At 35.9% G+C, this 27,452-nt stretch overlaps 1 protein-coding gene across 1 annotated transcript in view; it reads left to right on the forward strand.

The window, feature by feature from the left end:
- Positions 1–16,346, forward strand: part of LOC148945419 (protein diaphanous-like) — a 298,677-nt gene extending 282,331 nt beyond the window's left edge. Inside the window, exons 17-19 of the mRNA XM_089099035.1 lie at positions 2,246–2,336; positions 12,825–13,033; positions 16,129–16,346. Of these exons, the coding sequence (XP_088955161.1) occupies positions 2,246–2,336; positions 12,825–13,023 (290 nt within the window). The 3' untranslated portion in view covers positions 13,024–13,033; positions 16,129–16,346. The remainder of the gene's footprint in view (positions 1–2,245; positions 2,337–12,824; positions 13,034–16,128) is intronic.
- The last annotated feature ends 11,106 nt before the right edge of the window (positions 16,347–27,452 follow it).

The raw sequence follows: 27,452 nt of genomic DNA on the forward strand, positions 1-27,452 counted from the left end.
CTTTTTTCGAAAATCAGCCAAATTTTCTCAGGCGCGTAACTTTTGATGGGTAAGACTAAACTTGATGAAACTTATATATTTGAATTCAGCATTGAATCTTGATTCTTTTGATGTATCTATTGGTATCAAAAACCCGTTTTCTAGAGTTTCGGTTACCATTGAGCCGGGTCGCTCCTTACTTACAGTTCGTTACCACGAACTGTTTGATCAACAATGGGCTACGAAAGGCTCAGTGATCTGATGTTGATATTTAATATATGAAAAAACAAGTTTTTTCAACTGAAAGTAAGGAACAACATTAAAACTTAAAATGAACAAAAATTATTACGTATTTGAGGGGGTTTGCTCCTCTGCAACACCTCGCTCTTTACGCTAAAGTTTTTTGGTACTTTTAAAAAAGGCTTCTTATTGTTCTAATTAAACGAACATAGTGTTTGAGGAGTCGTTCTTAAAGAATATGGACAGAATTCAAGCTTTAGCGCAATAAGCGAGGTGTCGGGGCCGAGCAACCCTCCTCATATGCGTAATAATTTCTGTTCGTTTTAAGTTTTAATGTTGATCCTTACTTTCAGTTGAAAAAACTTGTTTTTTTATTTAATTTCGGATCGTTTTTTTTACAATGCCAAGAAAACGGGGCTACGCCTCCACGGAAAAGTCCCTCCACCCCAGGGATTTACTCTCTGATTCAATGCTGGTGAAAACGTATCTCGGGCAATTGCCCTTAGCATCTTTAAGCGTAAAATTGAGTCAGCAAAGAGAAAGCAAGACATAGGCCTGAAGAAGAATTTCATATAGGGATTCTGGCAAATTCCCCCAGTATTAAATTTCCCCTCCCCATGGAAAATTATCCCCGTGAAAAATACCACCAGCAGAAAATTTGCCCCACCCCTCACTCGAAAAATTTATTCATACTTCCCAATAACAAATACTATACGTAAACAATGGGCAAATTTTGTAATCTTAATGTCCTTTTCCCAGGGGCTTTGGGGGGATCATGATATCTCCAAAGGCATAGTTATTCGACCTTTCGACTATGCTGAACAAAATGGTTATTTCAAATTTTGATCGGACGATTTTGAGAAAAAGGGGCATGGGAGGAGGCCTAGTTGCTCTCCAATTCTTTGGTAACTTAAAAAGGGAACTAGAACTTCTGATTTCCGTTCGAATGAGCCCTCTCCTGATATTCTAGGACCAATGTGTTGAAGCGATCACCCCTGGGAAAAAAAACACGCATCCTTGATCTTTCTTGTGGCAAAAATACAAAATTCCACATTTTTGCAGATTTGAGTTTGAAACCTCTACAGTAGGTTCTCTGATGTGATTTTCATTAAGTTTTTCCCTTTTTTTCAATAATCATGCAAATTTTATCAGGCTCGTAGCCTTGGATGGGTACTATTAAACTTCATGAGACTTATATATTTGAAGTCAGTATAATCAGCCGATTCTTTTGATATATCTACTGGTATCAAAATTGCTTTTTTTAGAGTTCTGGATACTATTGAGCCCTTACTTACATGATCACTCCTTGCTTACAGTTTGTTACCACGAAGTCTTTGATTTAGTGAAAACGTTCTTGTGAAATTGTTAGATTTCAATGTTAGGGTTGATATTTTTGGAAAAATGAGACCTTGTAAGTTCCCAGTGTTGCAATAAAACTTTAAATTACTTTTCAACTTAAGGTCTCTCTTTATTCATTAAACACTTTAAAAACGCTTCTTACTATTATTAGTCGATTTTGGGAGAGGCCTGTGCTAACCACTGTGAAGGTAAATTGCTCTTCAACAGCTGTGAGCCGGCCAATTTAGGGGGCCTAGGGAGGTTGTTTTAGCCCTCCCTTAGCTCAGAATGAAATGACGCCACTGAAGTGTGAGGAAACTTCCACAAAAGGAAATTTCGGACAGTGCTTTGATAGAAATAGGAACTATAAGAAAAGTAAAAAAAAAAATATAAAAAACCTATATGTTGGGAAAAAAGTCCCTTGCTCCGCTGGCGTTCTCGGCTTACTTTTGAGGAATGCAAAAAAAAAGTTATCCAGTTAGATGTACGGAGGAATCTATCTGGAGGGAGGGTCATTTTTTTGGCCCAAACTTGAAAAGGGTAAAAGGTATCCCAATTACAGGGGAAAATATTGAAATGATGGGGCAAGGAACTTTAGGTTTGTGGACGAGCCCGAAGCGTTCTGTCCCCTTGGTTAAATACCTGATTGTCTATACTCTTTATAATTTTTTAACTTCTTTTTTTTTAGCTGAGAGGCGTGCACAAATGACTCGTTCGCGATCGCGCGGGGCTGTCCTCGACTCCCCAGGTACGAGGGAAATTAAGCCAGACTTTAAAAGGTAAGTTTTCTAGCTTTTTTTTCTTTCTTTTAAACATTCGCTGACAATATATATTCTGCTTTCTCTGGGGGTAGACTATACCTGAAATTTGCGAGTAGGGCCTCGGTTCAGCTTTAGCTTCACTTATACGAAGGTCTCATTTTAAAACCTTTCATAATGCACGGGAAGAGACGTATGGTTGTAGGAGGAGGGCATCTGATTCCACAATGCTCCGCGAAATTTTGGAATTTCAAAGATTTTTGAACAATTTTATTTTATTCCTGTATTGCAGCTAATGTATGTCTACCTTTTATATTGCGAAATCAGCTTTTTCAGGGGGGGGGGGCAACTGAGACTGATGTGTTTTGTGTTTGAATGAATTTTAGTATAGAAAAAAGGTTTGTCTGAAAAACATGATGGAATTTTGCATTGCAATCAGAAGAAATAAACTATATGATAAGCTATATCGGACGTAAATTAATTTTCAGTGCCAAAAAATAACTTCTTTTCTTACATGTTTACAACATTGTAATTCAGTATTTTTACTGTTTGAAAAATTTGGACAACCTCCACCAAGTGTGTGCCACTTCTTTTTCGTCAGATAAATTCTTATGCATTTGACCTGCCCCTCTCTCTCTCTTTCCATCTTTCTCTTTCACTCTCTCTCTCTTTCTCTCTCTCTCTGTCTCTCTCTCTCTCTCTCTCTCTCTCTCTCTCTCTCTCTCTCTCTCTCTCTCTCTCTCTCTCTCTCTCTCTCTCTCTCTCTCTCTCTCTCTCTCTCTCTCTCTCTCTCTCTCTCTCTCTCTCTCTCTCTCTCTCTCTCTCTCTCTCTCTCTCTCTCTCCCCCTCTCTATCTCTATAGTCTACGATCATCAATTTTGTGGGTGTATGGTTAGGAGATAGCAATCTTACAGTCAAATGGGAAAACTCTGTATGTCCGTGAGATGTACCAGACACGGTCAATGCCAACCAGTTTCCGGGAAGATAAAAGTTCGTATAGTTTGCAATTCTTTTAAGTGATATGCAAAATGTTCACCTTATTCAATGCTTTCTTTTCTTCTCATGGAATATTATTCAGTTAAACATGAAGTGTATGCCTCTACCGATAATGCCTTACTGGGCACGTACACAGCTTCACTACTTGGAAGGTGGGGGGATGAGTTTGGAAGTTACTGTAATAACTGTTAGTCCTATTCCTTAGAACCGCTCCAGTATTTTAGCCTTTCATAGGTATAATGTACGTTTTTTTTATTATTATTATTTTGGCTAGATATTCAGTTTTTATAATTTTTTAAATATATAGATTGAATGTGCAACAATGCAATACATATAGAAAATAATTACTGACTTCGTCAGCCATATAAGCAGTAATTTTTCTAGGGCGAGAACAAATTTTGGAGAAAGGGGAAGTCGAAATAGGTAAATCTTCCGAGAATTATAGTAGTTAATCTGTTTTTTTTTTTGTAAAATCATTTTTATTTGGGGTTGAGGACTACACTCAGTATCCCTCAACTATAGACGTGCCAACTTGCAGTCATGGATGATGGATTCTTGGAGATCGTAATGTTTGTTTTGGCAATGAAAGCAAGAAAAAAAACCTGGAAAACTGGAAAAATAACCCAGAAAATAACGAAAGGAAGAAAAAATAACCTGGAAAGCTTGGAAACCCGGAAATGTTTTTGCTGTACAAGCGTAAAACAATATGTTGTCATATCTAATTTGGGGGGATCTTTTACTGAAGCTGAACTAATAATTTACTTTGGATAATTTTGATTGTCTTATTGACCTGTTTTACACATGTGTCGAAAATGATAAGGCCCATTCACAATTTGAGTATGCTATCTTTCAGTTTCCACTTTTCGTACTATTTTGTATACTATTTAAGAAGTTGTTGCTTTTGTTGTTATTATTATCGTTTTGTTCCCTCTTTTCGTATTTTTGTATACTCTGTCATTGTACATTTATTGTATACGACGGGTTTTCAATATGTATTATTATTATTATATATTATTATATTGAGCTAGGGCTAATTTGAGCCAATGAGATTATTCATAAAGTTTTATGGTTGGTTGAAAAATACTATGAAAAATTCTGGTGGGCTCAGAATTAAGTGAAATATTATTGTGAATGGATCAATATTAAACTAACAGCTATAAACTGCTAAAATTGATTTGAGCAAAACAAAGAGGATGCATTGCCACTCTATTAATACACTCTTTTTGGAAATGGATGAGGAAATATTAAAGGAATTCGAAAAAAAAGGTAGAAACATATCAAACTCCCAAAACATTCTGAGTTAGTCCAGATAAGGGTGTATGAACTTAACTGAAGGATGGAAAGTAGGAGCTGTTGATTTAATTTTTCAGTTATATTTTCAGGTGATACTTATTATTTATTTCCTCATCATTTATTTCCTCAGGTGATATTATTTATTCAGGAGGCGAGAGGTACTCGGAAACAATATCGGAAGATCCCCCTCCTCTCTCTAAATGCAGATATGCTATCATACATAAATGTTTTTTTATAAAGTTATCTAGCGAACTATATAAATATTTGCTAGTTACTAAACAAGTTACTTGTTACCGGAAAAAGGAAATGGACAGTTCGTTGCTAAATAATGTGAAAAACCAGAAGATGAAATATGTTACTGATAAAGCCTTGTATTGACCTAACACTTCATATCCATTTAGAGACATATCATGTATAAATGTTTTCGTGTTTGCTCTTCGTAAAAGCCCTGTAATTTATCCCGTTGAAAGCTTCAATGTTGTTGTTTGCCAAACATTGATAAAAGAGGTGCTTTCTAATTCCCTGTCGCTTTCCCTTTTGCCCACCTGTTGATTGAGCAATGTTGATGAGGGCAAACCAAATGTCGTGATAAAACTTCATTGTAGGATCTCCGAAGTAGCCAAAGATTGTATTATAAAGGATATTGAGTTCCTCTGTAGCGTTAAATTGAGTTAGACGCCTTCGACAGGGGAATTTAAGGATTTGCAGATAAGGACTTTCCGATTGATTCTTGACATGTACACAATTCTTCTCGACCCAAACGGTCATACGATTTGCGGGAGGATAAGTTATTTTTCAAGGAAGAAAGGGACGAATGGTATTTAAGGGAAGTACATTTATAAGCTGATATTTGCCAACCAATCGAACACATCAAGGCAATGCATTTATGAGTTTACAATGGCTCGAGAGACCTGGGTAGATCTCTTGAGCCAGCCTTGGGGAAATTCTACTCCCATATGTGCAGGTGTGTTCAATTGTAAAATTTCTTGAGTTTCGAATTAGATGCAGTCCATATAGTACTGTCTAGCCTATATACTGCCTATAATAATGTATTGTATCATTTATTGCTATCCTTATGAATGCCCTGATGAGGGTTGGCTGGGTATAAAACGTTGGACCTGTTCCGGTGTTGTGGGATGATTTCGGATCTCCGCTCTGTCATAAGTTCCTTTCTCCGTTCCTCTCCCCGGTAGGGAAATCCTTGCTTGCGTGGCCTCGTAGTGGCATCAGGTTGGACCCTTTAATAGTTTTACTAGTCAAAACTGACTACTCTTAGCGATGCCGGCTGACCTTGAGGAGTGACCCCCCGCGCAGAAATTATAGCCCTGTAAACGACACATCATTTGCACTGGATTACGATTAATGGATAACTCGTCTGAATTTGGTCTGTTTCGGTGGGCTCTTTTGGGCTGAAAAACCTCTTCCTAGCTGATTTATCTATTATGGTTTGCCTCCCCGTAGTAGCATAATAGTAGTAGGCATGAATGTATAATGGCCAAAATAATTTCAGTGATTTAAGGAATATGAAAAAGGCACCTTGGAATGTTACAACGTTAGAAAATAACTATCGTATTGATATTTTGACTAACGAATTCAGACGCTTTGAACTGGACTTATTAAGGGCTTCAGAAACCCATATCCCAGGAGTAGGAAACATGAAATAAGGTGATCTAGAATTTATCTACTCAAGCAGGAAGGTTGGGGTTCATAGACAGGGATTAGGACTCATGATGAATAAGGAAGCTGCTTAGTCTTGTTTAGATTGGAAAGGTATTGATAATAGAATGCTTGTCGCTCATTTTATGACTAAAAGTTGCAGGGTATCAGTTTCAGTGGTATATGCCCCTGTAGAATCGACTGACAGACACTGTAGTGAATCAGATTGATTTTAATTACAGCTACAGGAACCAATAGACAGGGTCTCATGTATAAAAATGGCGTTTTTATTAGGACATTTTAATGCCCAGGTAGGTAGAAATAGGGATAGATGGTATCCTATCCTAAGAAAATTTGGTGTGGGAAAAGAAAACAGTAATGGTTGCAGACTGCTGCAATTTTGTAGGTTTAACATGATGGTAAGGCAGCTAACCTTATTGATAACGTTATTGTAAACCAAAGACTAGTGGGACCAATACAAGATGCTAAGGTACATATGAGTACTGTTATTGATGTTAAAAGTAAAGATCGCCATCTAGTAGTGTCAACACGGGATCAAATGGGGAAGTAAGACTCTCCTGAACTTACATTATGCTGATGATTTAAGCATTCTAGATGAAAGTGTTAGCAAAATGCATCAACTTTCATCGGTTTGTGAGTTCAGGGGTGCAAGAACAGGTTTGAACATTAATGTTTAGCAGACTAAGTTGCTAAGGCTTCGAATAGGTGAAGAGGAAAAGGGTGATGATGGGTAAAGAGAAGATTTATCAAGTGGACAGCTTCACTTACCTTGGTAGTGTTGTTAGTAAAGACGGTGGTGATAGTGAAGATGTTAAAAGTAGAATCTCCGAGGCCCAGGGTGTTTTTTCATAGTTTAAAAAAAAAATTGAAAAATAGAAAGATAAGTCTGCGAACCAAGATTAGAATATTGAAAGCTACAGTGATGACAGTGGTCAAGTATATTTCTAAAGCATGGGCACTCCGAAAAACGGAGGAAGATTTGCTAGATGTTTTCCAGAGAAAATGTCTACGGATTGTTTTAGGAACCTGACTGACTGACCGTATTTCAAAGAGTACGAAATTTTTGGTTCAATCCCTCTTTCTAGGCCTATAATGAAAGAAAGGTTGAGATGGCGATGGCATGATCTGAAGATGAAGCATGACAGATTGAAAAAGATTGTCCTAGGACTAAGCGTAGAGCAAGTCGTCCCCAGTTGGTTCAGACTTCAGAGTTTTATTCACCAATAAATACAGAATTGAAATACAATACTCTTATTCCCCTCGAAAGGCTCCATGGCCAGGGAAACAAGGGGAATACAAAAAAAAACACAATGTAAGCAACAACCAAAAAGAAGAGAACAATAGCCAAATAACATATAAGGTTAAAAAGAGAGCATACCTGAGGCCTGGGAGTCAAAGTGCAGAGAAGACAATCATAAACCATGAAATGAACATTCAGGGGACATCAATTCCTCAGAGGAAAGGAAAAAAAAACTTTTTTAATAAGATAAATAAATAAAAACAAAATGTTATTTTGCTTGATTCTTAAGTAAATGGTCCTTAAGAATCCTTCTGAAAGTCCCAAACGGGTGGCATCTCTGTACTGAAGAAGGTAGGTAATTCCAGATCTGTTGACAAGCAATGAGAGGATTGAAATCTGAGCGCATAGTAGGGGTAAGAGGAATGCAGATATTAAATTAAGAACGAAGGCTATATGGCTGATTCAGAAATAAGCACAGGAGTTTTCGAAGAGATTTTGGAAGATTGCCATGAAGCTGATGAAAGACAAAAGAAGCACAAGAAAGAATGTAGATAGACTGTATAATTGAGAATGGTGTAAGTGAGGAACGGTTGTGTCCATAACCAGACGCCGCACTGTATTATGCTTGACAGAAAGTGACCACAGTGTAGAAGGAAAAGTAGACATCCATTCTATGGGGCAATACGAAACATGACTGAACAAGGCGGAAAAAAAGAATTTTCAGATTACATCCAGGAAATGCGTGTCCAAGTTTTCGAATGATACTCAAACTCCATGAGACCTTAACCTAATCATGGCTATATGGTTTCTAAATTAAAGGTTCTCATCAAGCAGGATACAAAGAAACCGGATTATCCGGTTCTCTGGTGTACACAAGAAGTCTTGTGACACCTGAAGGTGTGCGAGCTAAGGGAATGCTCTACCAATTCGAGAAAAAATGAGAAAGTGTGACTTACCAACATTCAAGGCCAAATAATTAGCATCAAACCATGAAATAACTACCTCAATATTGCCACAGGTTAGACTTGATGTCACATTCCGTCTTCCAAAGGGTCCCAAGAGTGGTGTCATCGGCAAATGCAACGAGAAAATCTTCATTCGAAGTAGTATTAGAACACCAACGAACATCAGGATGACACAGCTTGCAGCATGCCAGAGGCCTGGTGTTTTTGACTGCCAAATCAGATCATTAACATAAATCAGAAATAAAACCGGGCCAAGAACAGATCCCTGAGGAACGCCATAATCTACTTCAGAAGGGATCCGGAAAAGCGGATCAATTGAAATAAGCCTACCAGAAAGGTATGGTTCAAACCAAGAGAAAGCATTTGATCTTATACCAATATGCGATAGTTTCCAAAGAAGAATCCGATGAGTCAAGGAATAAAAACCTTTACGAACATCCAAAAATAAAGCTGCCGGAATACTACCAGAATCTATTGCCGAATGAATGAAATTCAAGAGAGCTGTGGAAGCATGTTCTGTAGAGTGATTCGCTGGGAATCCAAACTGAAAATCATGCAAAAATTCTTTGCATCCAGAAAACTAAGAAGCAAGGATAGAATAGCCTTCTCAAAATTTTGCTGAAAATAGATATGAGAGACAGTGGCCGATAATTAGCAGGATCACTCCGAGAACCACCTTTATACAGCACTATAGCCTAACAGAATAACTGGCAGAATGGCACGGATAACCCTTGTAGAAATTCTGTCTGGCCCTGAAGACGATGGTCCTTTAAGAATATTCACGATACGAAATACCTCAAACTCAGAAACAGAGCTCAAAATCATTGACTTTAAACATGAGGGTCCAAGATAGGCTCTGAAATCGCAACAAGAAGTTGCAGAGCTTGCAGAGGAAGCAGTTGTCTTTCCTATATTTGCAAAATAAGAGGTATGCTCTAGCTGAACATCTTCTATTCTTTGGATGGTTTTACCATTGACTATCAGTGTTGTTTTAACTGAAGGCAGAGGGGAGTAGGTCTAAGAACCGAATTAATTATATACCATGTCTTCCTAATATCCTTTTCACACTCGGAAAATTTTCTATGATAATACTGAGACTTAGGCTTCGGACACAGAGAATTAAATATACTTCTATAGGCCTTGAACTATTGATAATGAGCTACAGATGATGAAGCCTTGTAAAGCTTTCACAAAAAAATTTTCCTTTTCCAGCTTTTATGATCTGGAGAGACCTGGAGTCTTCCATGGATTCAGTAGTGCTATCCTTTTTGAATTAGGGGGCGCTGGATCCTGATGACAAACTTCTAGGATACTTTCTTTCACTAAATCATAAAACATATCTAAAGAGCGGCTAAAATCGGGAAATAGCGGGAAGATGATCAGAAATATCACTAACCAGCACCCGAATTATCTGACGAAAAAATAGTATCAATAAGAGACGCATGCGTCTCAGCAACTCGGGTTGGTATACAAACGGAAGGTTCCCGAAGAGAGCATCATCGACAAAAAATCTATAGCTGAAGCAGAATTTTGATCCAGCAGGTTGTGGTTGAAGTCACCCATAAGGACTTTTTCACAGGGATGATATTGGACTGAGTCTAAAACCTTTTCCAGAATTTCCATGAACAAAGGAATAGATCCACTAGGGGAGCTTGAAACCAAACCCACAGCTAAATCCTTAGACCCTCACCTAATCTCAATAACAAAAGATTCAAAGATTCCTTCCTCATTTCTGTTCCAGTCACTTCAGACATTGTATGCAAGACAATTCGCAATATAAAGGGCAAGGCCACCTCTCCCCGTCTGTTTCATGTTCAGCCTCTCTATCCTATATCCCGGAATATCAGGAGTTCTGCCACTAACGATCCGTTTCAGCTCATCAAAAGACGAACAAAGTCCCTGAATGTTAAGGTGAAGCACAGAGAAAATACCATCTCGTTTAGAGGAGCCAGAACCATTTAATTGCGAAACATACTTACTCTTATTAGCGGAACTAGGATCATTATTCTTCTGATTTCTACTTCCAGCTGAATTAATAACTATACTTTCAATATCTAGAGGATTATTTTATAACTCAACAAAGCGTTCCCCCAAAGAATAAGGATGTTGGGAGGAGTGGGAGGATGTCGTAACGAAAGACTTAAGGTAAATGGGAGCTTCCTGGAAGGGGGTAAAGAGGGAGGCTTTGAATAGATTGGGAGGGATGAGGAGCTTTCGTAGCTATGATGGCCTCAGGTGGCTTGGTGCTGCAGTGAGTGGTTAGTAGTAGTAGCAATATTTAGCACTGTATAGATTTTTTCAACCTGAAAGTAGGTACATACATAATAAAGTGTCGGTGAGGGGGGGGGGCTACAGCTTAACGCAAAAAAAGGCGGATCGACCAGTAATTGCCAGCTGAATCGATAACCGCTACTTCAAACTAGTAAATACACCTAAACTCGTTTTGGCTTTGTAAATGCCTTTTGATTTTGGTAGAGGCCAATAAGGAGGAACGCATTTCGGGGAATGGGGCAAAAGTTATAAAAAAAATGTAAAAACTAAATGAAATGTATGATAAATAAACTAAATAAAATCGAATAAAGCTTGACATTTCGGTAGGCACAAGCCCAAGGCTGTCCTCCTTTGAGTAAGTGTCTATATTTGACATGTAACAAATCCAATGTCCATGTGTTGTAAATAATTTTAATTGATTTAATTAAATAATAATAAATTTAATTGATATATAGTTAAGAATTAATTAAGTGATATAAACTTCAGTTAATTTCAATTCAGAATACTTCTGGATATTTTTCTTGTCCCTTTCTTACGGGGTAAATTCAATGTTGTTGCTTACCAAATACCGAAAAACAGGTGCTTTCTATTTTCCTGGCCCTTCCCTCTGCAATCCTGTTATTCGCAGTTGTTTCGTGATAAGATTTCATTGTAAGGTTTCCATTGTCGTTCAAGGTGCTATTATACAGGATATTGAGTCCTCTGTAGTGATTAATTGAGTTGGATTGCTTTATATTGGCATGGAAATAGAAAATTAACAGATTCGTCGATGAAGGCTTTTAATTGAGTTTCAACATGCCACTGTATGACTATATGGGAATATGTAAACTTGGAGGGAAGTTGTAACTTCTGGTTCTGGCTTAAAATTTGTCATATTTTATAATCCTTAAACTTGGCAAATCAGTTTTATTTTGGAGGAGGGAGGTCAAAGTAATGAGGAGGTGCTGTCGACTATAGGTATCTCAAATACGAAGTAAATAAATCAACCTGGCAAATTAGTTTTATTTTGGAGGAGGGAGGTATAAGTAATGAGGAGGTGCTGTCGACTATAGGTATCTCAAATACGAAGTAAATAAATCAACCTGGCAAATTAGTTTTATTTTGGAGGAGGGAGGTCGAAGTAATGAGGAGGTGCTGTCGACTTTAGGTATCTCAACGGGTTTAAGCTCGGCGTTGCGCATTTTCTTTATTTCCACCACTAAAATTGGACAAATAGGCCTAGAGAATATATCTCTGGAGTAAAATTTGTATTTGTGGGGTAAACCAATATTGAAATATTTTTCGCGTGAAGATGGATACGGGATTTGGATAAAGAGGAGGGCGGTGCATTTTTTCTGTTCGTGAATGAGTATTTTCAGGGTTAAAGTTTTGGTAAATTTGGCCTGGTTTGTTTCATCGCGGGGGATCGATTTGAAACTTTGAGGGGTAGTTTCATGGAGAGGGTGTTTTAAGCAGCTTCTATTTTTATTTTCGGTGGCAGATTTTTATCTGACCCTCACAAAAGAGCATACGCCTACTAGTTTAGTATACCCCGAAAAAGAGAAATTCTATTAATGGATTTTTTTAATTCGTAAATTATTATTTAATTATTATTAATAATTTTATTACCATTATTTAATTATTTTTAATTTATTTATTTTATTAATTAATTAATAATTTATTAATTATTTTCATTTATTTTGACTTCTATTGTCTTCTCTTGAGCATGCTTTTTTATACCTGTCTTCCGACAGGCTTTGCTGCTAGTTTGTATGAAGTATTCGTGTATGGTTACAATGAAAGAATAGTTTTAAAGGCCACCACAGAATCGGTAATGTTTTTTTGTTTTTTTTTCCTTCTTCTTTTTTCTTCCTCTTTTTTGTGAGGCGTAATCAGATACTTTTTTTATCCTTTTTTCTTCCTCTTTTTTTTTGTAAGCATATACTTTTGCATCTGATTACATATAATCGTTGGTTGAAACGGTTGCATAGGCAATTTCATATTCATACTCTCTTCAATTAGATTTTTTGACAAAAACCAAGCAGGACCAAAGTTTAAATTTTTTCTCTTATAGCTAATTTTTTTTAGTTATTCATCTGACAAAAGGGAGATGGAGTCTAGTCCTATTCAGCCTGTGACTGCCAACAACCGAGGTCGATCTGCAGCGAGAATTCGACCAAATCTTTCAGAAGCTGCAGATATCCTCCTCGAATCCGGTATGACTTACAATTCCTCACCAAAAGCCGAAACTGCAGAAGCGCTTATGCAACGGCTACGAGCTTTATGATCACTATTCGGTAATTTAACTGCCTCTTTTACTTTATTGTTTCCACTCTTTTATTAAAACCCCCTTTGACAAACCCCTGAGTTAAATATTCTCAGTGACAGATATGGTGACTGGGGATAATTAACCCCCTTCCCCAGGGGCTTGGTAAGTCTACTTTGTCGCATTATTGAATTTAATTCGAGGCTCAACATATAAGCAGATATTAAACAAAATCTGACTACTTGCCACCTGATTAAGGTGGCAACTTGCCACTTGAAGCAAGTGGAGTGCTCGCCGTCTGATTACACTAATTTTCGCAGTTTATATTTTATATTACTATATTTTCTGTACACTAATTTATAAATAATATTAGCTGTGTGTAGTGTCTCTTATTTTATGGGGCAATCGCCCCCCCCCCTAGATTTGGGAAATAACTTTTGCATTTTCATTAATAAAATCAAAAAAAAATGCCTCCCCCCCTCCTACATTTTCGTGAATTGGTGCTACTTAAGCACCAATTTAGTTGATTAAATCAACTAAATTAAATTAAGGTTGACTAGTAAAATGTTTGATGATGGGATTTGCACTATTATGGAAATTAATTTTGTTGTGTGAATGAAATTTTCTGGGATGAATTCAGAGCCTAAAATTTGGCATTGGTAGGGGTTTTCAAGCGTCTATCTCTCCTCATTCCCTATTTTCTAAGGCTTGGAAGATTGCATAGAAGACAATATTTTTTCTCCTTTTTTCGAGTTTGCTTTTCTTAGACTGTTGGTTTTGAAGCACGAATTTCAATGGCTTGAATAGGATTCTAACCCGAACTAAGATTTGTCATTGTTGTCAAACACTACCACAAAAAAAAGTTTCGTGTGAAATTGAAAATCTTTTTTTTTTTTTTTTTGCTGAAAATCACAATTTTTCGCTTGCTATTAAAATCAGTGAGAATCATAAAAAAAGTACTAGTGTGAACAAACAAATAAAATTTCAAATGGGGATAAGTCTATTTAGTTAGACAGTGAAAACAGGTACAAAAGTCTAGATATTTCGATCACGTATACAGCGATCGTCATCAGTAGAAATACTAAAGCATTAAAATTAAAACTAACATATTTATAGAAAAAAAAACTTCTGGTTTATTCACTAGATTTTTTCTGGGAGTGTTCAATAAACAGGGTTATTGTTTAAGGTATTACGCCGAAAAAAGTAGTGTGAACCCCGGGTAGGGTTGTTCAGCCCATAATGTAGACAGCTTTTTATTCTTTTTCATTATTTTTCATTATTTAGGTAAGGTCTTGTTGATTTTTCCTTTCAATATCGAATGTGTAAATAGCTTTTGAAAGATCTAATATCCTCTTCTATTGCAAACAAAAGAAGAGAAATCTTAGAATCGAAAAGTTCTATAAAGACATTGCCTTAATGTAAATATCTCGATATTTAGGCCGTGTCTACAATATGTTTTCTGTGGGAAAAGAAAACAAAATGAAGGCCATAAAATAGTTCAATAATCGTTTTTATTGCCCTCCTTGGGTTTTATTGTTTCTTTTTTCTTCTTTTTTTCCTTTTTTCTTTTTTTTCATTTTTTTTTTCTTTTTTTTGTCAGTAATTTATTTGAACAAGTCAAGCAAAGAAAAGACTATAAATGTTACAACAATTGTTCTAATTTACATTAGATAATTGATTTTTTCTTTTTTTCCTTTTTTTCTTTTTTTCTTTTTTTCTTTTTTTTCGTTTTTTTTGTCAGTAATTTATTTGAACAAGTCAAGCAAAGAAAATACATATAAATGTTACAACAATTGTGCTAATTTACATTAGATAATTGGTTTTTTTTTTTTTTTTTTTTTTTTTTTATTTTTTTTTCTTTTTTTTTTTTTTTTTGTCAGTAATTTATTTGAACAAGTCAAGCGAAGAAAAGACTATAAATGTTACAACAATTGTGTTAATTTACGTTAGATAATTGTTTAGTATCTATTTGTCAAAAATACAAAGTAGAGTGTCTTGTTTGAAATAGTAATAAGGTTTTTTGTATTACTACTTACAGTATCTTATAGGATATTTTTAGTTACACGAGAGTCCTCTAATTAAAGGGGTATTCGAATACCCTCGTCACAACATCTGAGGATGTGGCTGGATCTACAATTATGTATAGTCCAAATATTGAATTTTGCTATTAAGGCTTTTTTTGCATTCTGGAAAAGGCGCAACCCAAAATTCAGTCTAGACAGGCCTAAGACCTTAAAATTTTACATTTGGGGAGTGGAGCGTAACGTTTTATAGTGTCTGTTGTTTATTAAATCATCTGAGCATAAAGAAAATGGAGGCCCGTAGAAGTTGTAGTAATTACAAGAATTCAAGTTTATGCAGTAGGAAACTCGCAATCTCATATTTAATTGTTGTCCGAGTAATAGTTGCTCATATCGATTTTTGACTAGGCAGAATTTATTACTTTGAAAAAGTCTATCTAACCAAAACATCCAATTGAGGAAAAATATGCTAAACTTTTCAGACTGTGCCTGAATTGGTAGAAAGAAGACGGGCAACAATTGCCAACAATATGAAAATTTGATCAGAGTCTTAGGTTCATTATTTTATAAAGATTCAACCTCTGCCTTAAAAATTGTTCAATCAAAAATTTGAGTGAGATATCTCAAACATTTCAACCCCTGTCTTAAAAATTGTTTTAAGTGAAAGATATTGATATACCTCAAAAATTTAAACTCTTTCTTGAACTTCTTCCTCTTCTCCTTTCAGCTTCATCTTCTTCTTCAAACTTCTTCATAAACATTCGGCCTCTGCCCAGGGGGGGGGGATGGCAGGGGGGGGGGCAGTTGCCCCCTTAATAATATGGAGAAAATAATTATTATTTAGCCCATACCCTTTGACTATCTGTATCTAGATATGGACCCCTCTTGCCCCCCCCCCAATAAAAATGCGGGAGATTCGCCCCTGCCTCTGCCTTAAAAATGGTTTTAATGGGAAAGAGGTTGAGATACCTCAAACATTCAGTTTTCAGGTAGATATTTCAGTTTGAGGACCACTCGGACTGATGCTAATTAGAAATCGCCCTGTATGCACTGTAACGTGAGCTAAAATAAGAATTAAATAAATTTTTTTCCTTATTCTTTATAGGTCCCCATTCCGAGAGACATCACTAACTGGTGAATTTTGTTCATTGGAAATGAGTACATTTAGGATGTGCCATAGGTCCCACTTGAGACATTCATTTTAATGAAATTGTGCAATGTTTTAGGCCTTGTGACTACTAATATAAGTACAACTTGTGATGTGAGACCAGTGTTTACATCTGTACCTTTTATAAGTGCTTTGAATTATTGTCCAAATCTCGTTCCTTAGAATTTGTGCCGACGATTGTTTACGTCATCTGTGTGTTAGATTTGAAGTGGAATGGCTCTTTTGATAGCTTGCTATCAAAATTATATGATAGCTTGCTTCTGCTTAATAATATTATATATCTCTGCGCATTGCAGATTCATTAGTATGAGATTTAATTTGCTTGAGGTGATTATTCTTTCACATTAGATGTAAGCAGCCAAAATAGTATAAATACGGTGAGAATTTTTTGGGTTTTTCTGTTTTGTCCGGGGAAATTTTCATTTTTTCCCCGCAGATCAATTTTGTTCTCCAAAAAAAATGTTGATAAAAAATTGCGTTTTTGGCTCTGGTCTTTGTTTTGAGCAAGTTTGAATTTTAGCTCTGCTAACCAAGTTTTTCTTCGAAAAAAAAATGTTGATAAATGTTTCATCTAAAGTTTGGGACTTGTTAAAAATTAAATTGTTACTGTGTAAAACTGGCATCTAGATGTCGGCTGGTTTATGTCATTTACCACTAAATTGTATCGACTTTTATTCAGTAAGGTAATTAAGTACAAAATGAAAGGGCATATCTAATGACTTCTTAGTTTCAAAGGAAAAAATGAATTTTTAAGTTTGCCACTGAACCAGTTTTTGTTCCAGGGGTGAAAGGAAAGAATCCAATTTGCATCTACATGTGTTGACCAAATTTAAAAATTTTAAATTTGATATAAGCCCTACCGAAGGGATACATTTGAAATTTATAAAAGCTTTGTTTCCATTGTGTAACCCAAACTAAGATTTGTCATTGTTGTCAGAAGCTGCCACAAAAAATAAATTCGGTGTGAAATCGATTTAAAAAAAAAAGCTGGCGTCCATAAATCGGTTGGTTTTGTTTAAATTTCGAGTAAATTGGGTCGGCCTCTATTCAGTCAGATAGTCTTGCCCGAAATACAAGGGCATATCTGACATTTCCTTTATTTCACAGAAAAATAAATATAGTCATCCCCAAATTTGGTCAAAACAATCTTAAGATTAGATCTAAGCCCTCAGAGAATATGTTTGATATTTAAATATTGTGTAATGAAATAATAAACACTGAGTAGGGACTGAGTTTTAGTGCCCTGGGACAATGTCGGTTTTGCCCCCCCCCCCACCCATCACTACCACAATATAAGTAAACAGAAGGTTATATTATTAGCACGAAAACTCAGATTGGCGTCTCCTAAGAGGTTGCGCCCGGGGACAGCCGTCACCCCTCCTCCGTAGCTACGCCACAAAAACAATCTTGAGATTAGATCTAAGCCCTCAGAGAATAGGTTTGATATTTAAATGTTGTGTAATGGAATAATAAACACTGAGTAGGGACTGAGTTTTAGTGCCCGGGGACAATGTCGGTTTTGCCCCCCCCCCCCATCACTACCACAATATAAGTAAACAGAAGGTTATATTATTGGCACGAAAACTCAGATTTGCGTCTCCTAAGAGGTTGCGCCCGGGGACAGCCGTCACCCCTCCTCCGTAGCTACGCCACTGCTTATAGCCAGTATTTGTTTTCATCTCTCTTTTTTAGTTGATGTTCTGGAAAATTCTAATTTTATTTGCAATGTCGGTTGTTAAACTTAGCATCCCGGCTGAAACCCAGAATTTAATTTGTTCCAGATATTTTCTAATTTTCTCTCAAAAAAAAATTTGAAAATGTACGGATGGAAAACGTCTTCGAAAAATTTCTCCAAATATAATGTCACTTATGTTCTTTTTTAAGTTTTATTCTTATTTTGTTATTGAATTGCGAGCATCATAAGCTTTCTTGTGACTTTTGGTGCTAATTTTTTTTTAGATCAATTTTTTTAAGCATAGAATACATAACGACTTTTTGGATTTTTTAGGAAAAAATTGCAGTATTGAAATTATTGTCTTTCATAGATTTAAATTATTCCAGGGAAAGTGTATAGAATTCCCACTGTGCTACTAATTTTAGAAATATGAATTCGTAATTGCATAAGTGAACCATTCTGCTTCATCTGTTATATTTTATGCTACATAGATGATTCATCATCTGCATAGATGATTCATTCATACATCAGAGATGATTATTTATCTTTTTGTGCCGTCCTTTTGAACAAAATTCTGTCTGCATATATTATTATTTCTTCAAGCCTTTAAGGGAACATTTTTGGTGATTACAAAATATTATCAATATGTATCATACTGTCATGACAGTTCTCATAACTTTCATAGCATGTGAATATCAACTGAGGCAATTTAAGATGCATTTATTTTCAAGTCATAAATTTTCGTAGAATTCCTCAAGGTTGTTCTTTTGTATTAAGGTTTATGGCCCCTCTGCAAGTATGTTTTTTTTTTTTTTTTTTTTTTTTTTTTTTTTTTTTTTTTGCCCTACAGTCTTTACGTTTCAAGGTGACATTAATTTTGATACCAATCGATTGCTGAGATTCAGCTCTATCCATCTAGTAAATTTCATCTTGGAAATTAGCTTTGAAATTATTTCCTTTCTGAAGATACGTTCAGTGGCGGATCCAGGGGAAGGGCGAGGGGGGCCCTTAACACAGTCTAAAGTAGTGTAATTTACTTTATTAATAGCTATTTTCAATAATTTTCAGAAAGTTCTTTGAAAGATGGCTGTATTAGCCGGAAATTGGTGACTTCGGCGGAAATTGGGCATCTCGTATATGTTCCTTCCTTTTTTCCTTTACGCTCCTAGTTCTTGTTCCTTCTCTTTCCCTCCTACTATGGCAAAAGAAATTCCGAGTAATGTCCCATCTGGTAGTAAGTTTGTCAGCACGTTCATTTTTAGTCCGCTCCCTGTGAAAAAGATAAAAATGCCATCCTGATAAATTACTTACACATGCTAGGCATAGATACAAGAAATTGAGTTTGAATATCCGAGAACTCATCTGAGGAAAGTAGGGATTACTCAGGGAACGGAAATTGTAGTATACCATTTTTTGGTCATTAAAAAGCGTGGAAAGTAGATAAAAATCTTTATACTATAATATTTCGATTTACTTTGCCTTTTCTTATTTTTTGCTTTTTTTCTACTTTAATTTTTTTTCAGTTTTATTTATTATGTAGTCTATTGTTCTATTTTGGTACAACACTTTAAGGAAATTTTCAATTATGCGGCACAGGAGCACCAATTCACGAAAATATAGGGGGGGGGGGGCAGACAAAAATCCAAATTTGTAATGAGCACTCCCTCCTCTCCCCCCTTAAACAAGATTTGTGTGTATATGGGTAAATTCGTGTTTCTGTAGGGATGGGTTGTATATGTTAGATGTTTTTGAAAGTGTTCTTTAAATTTGATTTATTTTTTTAGATTGTAAAAATTTATTAAAATGCACATAGTTTGTATTACGTACTGGTATGTTGTATGTAATAGATGGGCTATTTGAATATCAGGAATGCTCTGTATAGCCCAACATTCTAAACTGCAAAAAAATATAAAAGCGCATGTGCCTTTCTAGTTTGCGTTTGAATGTTGTTAGACCAGTAGGAGTGTTTTAATCTGTATTGAAAGAAAACTATGCTCAAATAATATGTTCATTTAGGTATCTATCGTCGTTATAAAGAGGAATGCTGTGTAGTAAAAGTGGATCTAAATGTCTTTTATGTGGCTTAGATCAGGGATGGCCAGTAATGGTTTATTACTAAGTATAGGCATTGGTGTAATGAAAGTTTTTTGGGGGAAGGGTTTTGAACTACAGAAAAGGTATTTTAAAAGCAAATAAATACTCAAAAGCGATTATCGTATTTTGGGGTTGAGTACTACCTAGCTCCAACGAACCCTCCCGTTGGTTGTGCTAATTTTGGTAACTTATTCTTCTTTCTCTATAAAATGCTTGTAATATAGCCATGGACTGTGGGATCAAATCAGATTTGTCTCACTACTCATTTTTAATACAAGTTCGTCCAAACGGTCACCTAAAACTATTCTTAAGCTCGGTGCCCACAGAAAGCGATTTTTTTTCGCAGACGAATTTGTGAGTTCGCATCACGACGGCGAATTCGCGTGGTACGCCTCACACGACGCGAAATTTCAAATATGATTTCTAAAAAACAGAAACAAAAGATTTGTTGATTGTTAACGTTTTTGTCTTTGATGTTGGACGTTGGAGAGATAAGCGTCGGAGACATCCATATTTTCTTTGTCCATTTTCTTGTTTTTAGAAGTTTATTGTATTTCGTCTTGCGAATATCTATCGTGCGAATAAAATTCGACTCGGACTTGAAAGGTGCGAACTGCGAATTTTCGATATTCGAAGCTGAAAATATTCACCTGACGACTATGAATTCGCCTAGCGTCAGCGAATTCGCTTTCCGTGGGCACCGTGCTTTACACAATTCTTCTAAGAAATCTTCCGAAAAAAATCTCCGAATCTCCCGCTTTTCAGAGCTGTGGTAGACGACTGCCATCACCGTCGTTTCTATTTGATTATCAGAAGTTCTTTGTATACTCTTTCGAATCTTAATATATTAAACGAGCAATTGATTTTTTTTTTTTTTTCAAAAACTGCGCTATGATTTTTTCTGAATATTCGTATACTACTATTTCGAGGTGAGAAGAAAACGATCTATATAGGTCATGACTTTGGGATAATTTGTTCCCCCTCCCATCCCGCTTAGTATTTGTCAAAGATTGTTTCCTTACGGAAATTAGTAGCCCTAAAGATTGAAAGCCTTGAGCATTAAGTAAGAGGGGTTTTATAACGCAGTCTGTCGGTAAATCAGTGGATTCCGAACTTTTAGAGAATGGCATTCCCGTTTGATTACTTGAAGCGAGCTCCGGATTCTGAATTGCTTCGCGTTAAATGCTGCGCATTGCGGCGGAAAATTTACACTAATAATTTGCATACCAAAGGACCAAATATGAGTATATGCAATTTAAAAGATTAATTTTAAAAGATCAATTTAAATCTTATAAAAAGATTTTTCGTAATAGGATAATTATTCAATTTTAGTTGTGAAATACTGATCTAGATAGGTCACAATTTGAGAAAATAGATTTAGGGCTTTAATTTTGGAACAACATTTCTCATATGAATAACGTCACAAACACCTCCAATGTGGTTTGCTTTTACAGTGAATGAAATAAAAGGAAATTAAAGTTGTGTTGTCTAAGAGATAAAGAAAAATTCCTTCTTTTCTCCGAGTAAAGCTCGGTCCCCTACTACTTGATAATTATAAACTATTATAATATATATATATATATATATATATATATATATATATATATATATATATATATATATATATATATATATATATATATATATATATATATATTATAATATGTTGGAAAATAAATAATTATAAACGTAGTTTTAATCAATAAATAATATTGAAACGCGTTACTAACATATTTGAAGTGTTCACTAATTAATTAAACGGTTATGATGCTTTTGATTCATACTTACTTTGGATTGAAATTTGATTGAAAAAAAATCATTAATAATTCATCAATACGGAACGTAACCTCTTCATCTTCATGTATTAGTAACTTAATCTAGTATTTTTCCTTTGTCCTTTGCCTTTATATTCTTGATTTTAATTAATCAATAATAATTTCAGAACCTCTTCATCGATCGGTGACGGAACATCACCTCTTCGTCTTCATGTATTAGTAACTTAATCTAGTATTTTTTCCTTTGTCCTTCTTCCTTTCCCTTTATCTTCTTGATTTTAATTAATCAATAATAATTTCAGAACCTATTCTTGGACACAGGACTAGAAAAGTGGTTTGATCTCTTTCTGTAGTCTTCCCTAAAAGGGTTGGGCCCCTTCTGAAAGCGAATTCTAACTGCGACAACGTCTCTAATCTGTAATGAATGACTGGGGAAGCAGCTAGGGTTTTGCACACTTTGATCAAATTTCTCACTTTGGTTTAGCTTTTTTGGCTTATATTTGAGTCGGGAGGGGGGCGCTGTAATTAATTGTTCCCCGGGTACCACCAACCCAAGGAGCGGCTCTAGGAGAGGAAAAGGGATGTCCTCAAAGTCTTGACCTATCTAGATTGTTTTTTTTTTCAAACCGGAAAATTTCAGTATACGAATTTTCAGAAAAAAATATTGTGCCATTTTCGAGAATATATATATATATATATATATATATATATATATATATATATATATATATATATATATATATATATATATATATATATATTTGTATAGGCGTGCACCCACGGGGGTGCTAAAGGGGTTCCTAAAAAAACAGTCAGCTAAAGAGCTTGCAATTTTTCCTTAAAAATACCGGTTTTGCTAAGGAATTTAAAAAGTTCTCCTTTTGTTGGCCTAGAGACCCCCGGTTAGCCCCCTCAACTGCCCCCATAATTATTTTCTGTGTGCGCCACTGTATATATAAAGATTTGCTCTTTTGACATCTCCACCTTTCGAGAATTTTCGAGAAATAGTATATGCTGCATACACATAGCTCTATAAATTTCGCTACTCCTCAAGATCATTCCTGTTCTAACCGCTTTCTAGTTAGAATTTGGAACGCTTATTAGCAATATTACGGTACTTGGGAAAAGTTGAGATACGAGATACGTTCATTATATGCCGTTAATTAAGGCTCAGTTTATTAAGTTAAGAGAACACCGCCCGCTTTTATCTTCGTCTGATGTCCGTCGTAATAAGATATGCCCGGGTTAATTAGTTGCTCGTCCTTATTTATGTTAATTAACAGAATTACTTGACTTTCACTGCCTCTCGGGAAAATATATTATCTTTCTAAGAAGTGTGTAGAATAAGTTTAGAAACGAGTCTACTTTACGGCTAAAACTTCAACGAAACTCGGCCTTTTACATGTGTCACCGACCACCTGAAAATTCCTTTTTTGGGGGGGGGGGGGTCGTGAAGGCATGCACATAAAGAGGAATTTGTATTGTCGACTTTGTGGGATGCAGCTTGAAAAAAGAAGTAAAATAGGCAGATTTTACAGAAAATACTAGGAATTAAAGGGAAACCTTAAAGTATTGGTCAGGACAATCATGAACCCTCTTCCTTTCCCTCCAGTGGCAGATCTAGGGGGGCGCGTGTCCCCACCCCTAACGTAGTCTAAAGTGATGCAATGTACCTCATTAACACAAGTTTGCGTTAATTTAACTTGTTCCTAAAACAAATTTATCGGATCAACCTATTTTGCGCCCCCTCCCCCTAAAAAAATCCTGGATCCGCCCCTGTCTCCCTCCCTCTTACAAATATGCCCCGGGGCTAAACCATACTGCCCTTTGATATGATGAGTTTTCAATATGCATTACCATAAATTAACATTTGTTTGCAGAAATTGTTTCTCCTCTTCAGCAAAGCCATTTGGGAAATATCCTATCCTAATTTAGAAATTGGAGAATGTTTCCATCTTTTTTTCTTTTTTTAGTCTTGAGCCCTACTCTCGTAGTAAGATATCCAAGTCATGGTATTCTTCACCGAAGCTTGTTTTTATCACTTGTCTGTTTTTGCAGCATAAAATGAGCTTATTGAATGCATTTTTGTTGCTGAAACGCTGTGTTGAAGAATATGTATATATATATATATATATATATATATATATATATATATATATATATATATATATATATATATATATATGTATATATATAAAGCCAAACGAAACATAACGCCTTGAATGCTTTTTCTAACTATGCTACACTTGATAATTCGAGATTTTTGTAGGATTGTGTGCTTATAACATTCATAAACCCTGTATATTAATAAGGCATTTCCATATATTGTTTTTGTTTATCTTTTTTTCGGTTGTGAGAGTTTATTTTTTAATATTGTAAAAGTGTATGCTAAGAACTTTTTTGTATTGTATAGAATTTGCAAGATAATATGGTGCTTTATCCATTCCATTCCAAAATAAATTTATATTGCTAACAAAATTTTTGTTAATGTAGTTTTTTTTTAGGGATGTGACTGTTTTTTTTTCTCAAATGTTTTATTTTTTATGGATTCCTGAGTACCGTGTAACAGGATTCCAAATTCAAAAAACAAATAGAGAGTGATGATTGGTGGATTTTTAAGTTTTAATTTTGTAAATCCACATTTTGTTTTGTTGAGAAGGGGACTTCCCCTTTCCCGAACTTACGAATTTTTGGGAAAATAAGTCGGAAAATACATGACAATTATATAAATATCCACTTTAGATTATCAAATTTATACTTCATAGGCCAATTTCTGTCAAAAAGTAAGAGCTATTTCAATTAAGAGAAAAATGTGCCGTATTTAATACATTTTGGCGTAACATGGTAGTTCTCAGGGGGAATGGGTTTCATAGCCTTATAGCATGTCCCCCCCCCCCGTTATGTGAGCGCACCACTTTGTCTGTCTAGTTAAACATCAGCTTCTGCATGTGATATCTGGCTGCCATATGCCCATGTTTTAGAGAGTGACTTTTAAACCTTGATAGAAATCGGATTTGTAATTCTTGTTTTTGTCAATCTTCAACGAAACTTGGCAATATCCGGTGATAGTTCGCAAGTTTGAATTCAAATCCTCAAAGTGTCAATGCAAATGTACAAATTGTCACACCACATCAAAACACTTCATCATATCACAATTGTCACATCACTGTCATTATCATGCCTAAGGGTCGTATCTGATATTGCCGCACATCTGATATATTTGCCAAGAACTGTTAGCTAACTTGGCTCAAAGGGATGATCAGATGGTCAGTAAAGATCAGGAAGATCATGCTGCAATAGAACATACATTTTCCTGCAAATTCTCCGTTCAAGAACACATTAACAAGCAGTTTTGACAATTTTTTCAGATATGTATAACTGTCATATACTGCATTAGACGTTGGGAGTGAAAAACTATTGACCAGATCTAGTATATTTGATAAGAACTTGGTAATTTTCAAAATGTAGGTTGGATAGAAAACAAAGATATGTTAAACTTTCATTGGGTAACTAAAAAAGAAATATCTAAGTTCTGTCAGGCGCCTGCTGAAACAACTGATGAGTACGATATCCTCAGTCCTTCTACCAAGACTTGTGACCAAAGAAATCCTCAGAGGAGGGTTGAGGCTTCAGCCAGCTGACTCCCCTCCCTCCCCTACTTCCCTTGAAAGCCAAAAATATGCAGACTTATGGAATATTTGAGAACATAATGATGTTCTTTGACAAGAAGGCCTTTTTGTCTAACCTTAGCTCAACCTCCTGGAATATATTTTGCAGCTTTCCCCTCTCCCTCGAAAAATAGACGCTCTTTTCAGTGATCATAGGCGGTGGCTCTCATGGAAAACTGAGGAAAGCGATAATGATGTGATTTTATATGGCATTGCCTCTGTCTCGTCCCCTCCCACTTAACCTTTTTAAGACAGGCCTGGCCCTTAATCTAATAGGCATTTTTAGTGACCTCTTTTCTTAAACTGCAAAATTAGTATTTTAAATATGAAATCCTGGTTTCTGAAAAGAGGTTGGTAGCACCGTCGGCATGTTTTAGAAAATCGCTACGCCCTGGCATGTTTTACCGCTGATTTTTCTTTCCTTTTTTTACAAGGTTAGTTGTGTTAAGGAGTTAGTGAGGAAAGTCGTGTCTTCCCCTACTACGTTTTTTTAATCGGGCTTCTATAGATGCGACGTATAGACATACGCTTAATACGACAGTCATAGAATAGGATAGTACAATTGCACTCAGTTTGGGTTGGGCTGTATGACATTTATAAAATCATACAAACGTAAATTTTACTCAGTCACCGAGCCCATTTCACTCAGGGGCACGGCCGGAAAAAGGGCGATTGGACCCAATCAGGTCCCGCGTTTGAAAGGGCCTCGTGCCGCCATCAAAATGAACAATTGATTTTCGAAGTTGTGAAATGTTCCTAACAATTCCAGTAAGCGTTGCTCCTGGAGAGAGATCAAGGCTAAAACCATTAAAAAAAAAACTATGTGATATCAACAATAAACCAGGATAGACTGAATAGTTTAGCAATTATGCTGATTGAAAGTGAAGACGTAAGGAAAATAAATTTTAAAATCGTTTTAAAAGCATTTGCAGAACAAAAATTGAGAAACAAGTAAATTCATGTGCCCACATTCGGTGATGTAAATTTCAAAAGGTATTTTCAGAAGTTTCATAATAAATAGGTGATGGGGCGTCGTTTGGAGGGGAGGAGCAAGGGGGCTGGGTCCCCCTCAACAATTTGGAGAAAAAATATTATACAGTTTATGCCCCTTAACTATCCGGATATGGATTCCTCTTGCCCCCCTAATAAAAATGCTGAAGATTCGCCTCTGTCTAGGGGACACAAATCTAAATTAACGTTAGCACAAAATGAGTACAAAAGAGGACAAAACCGTATGCTCAAAATGAACAAACTGAGCCATCAAATGAGACAAGATCAAGGAACGACCTGAGAAATGTAAATGTACGATGGGTGATAATGAATAACCTAGACCCATCAAAAGACGCGATCAATGTTGACCGCAAACATTAATGTTTTAATCAGTCTTTCTCAAATCACAGCTTAAATTTACAACAGATTCGAGCCTATTCATGAGTTCAAAAATTCACAAGTCGCTGGCGGGAACTGGTCTTCTTCGTTATTCATCAAGAGAAGTAGAAATCTGGTAGAAACGAAATGGCTGTGGCGTTTCAGAACCCTTGCATAATACGAGTAGTTGAAGTATCTATTAGGGGTGTTCCCATTTGAGCGCTTTCCCATTTGAGCGCCACGGAATTTTGTTCCATTTGAGCGCCACGGAATTTTGTTCCCATTTGAGCGCCACGGAGTACCATTTGAGCGCCAAACCCAAAATTGTGATTTTGCGGTGGATGAAGCGTGGTTTGCTGCCACATTGACCTGTACAAATATTTATTGCCACGAAGACAACGAACAAAACTGAGGATTTTATTGGGTCAATGGTTGTGAAATAACTCTGTACTGAGAGTTAAGAAGCTAAACGTTTGTTAAGCTTGTGAAGAATATAAGTGAAGATTTTACGCACGTTCATAGGGTAAGAACTGATTGCCGCTGAAGAAGGCTTGCTCGTCAAGTCGAAATATTCGGCTCTTTTTTTAGAGTTATTTCACAACGATCGTTTAGAAATGGAACGAAATCACCCAAAAATCGTGCCAAAAACGGATAATTCAAATTAATATATTGGTAAAAATA

Source organism: Artemia sp. Qi Xiang Cuo, chromosome 13 (genome assembly GCF_049724085.1).
Source record: "Artemia sp. Qi Xiang Cuo chromosome 13, ASM4972408v1, whole genome shotgun sequence".
In the NCBI taxonomy this organism is placed as follows: Eukaryota; Metazoa; Arthropoda; class Branchiopoda; order Anostraca; family Artemiidae; genus Artemia; species Artemia sp. Qi Xiang Cuo.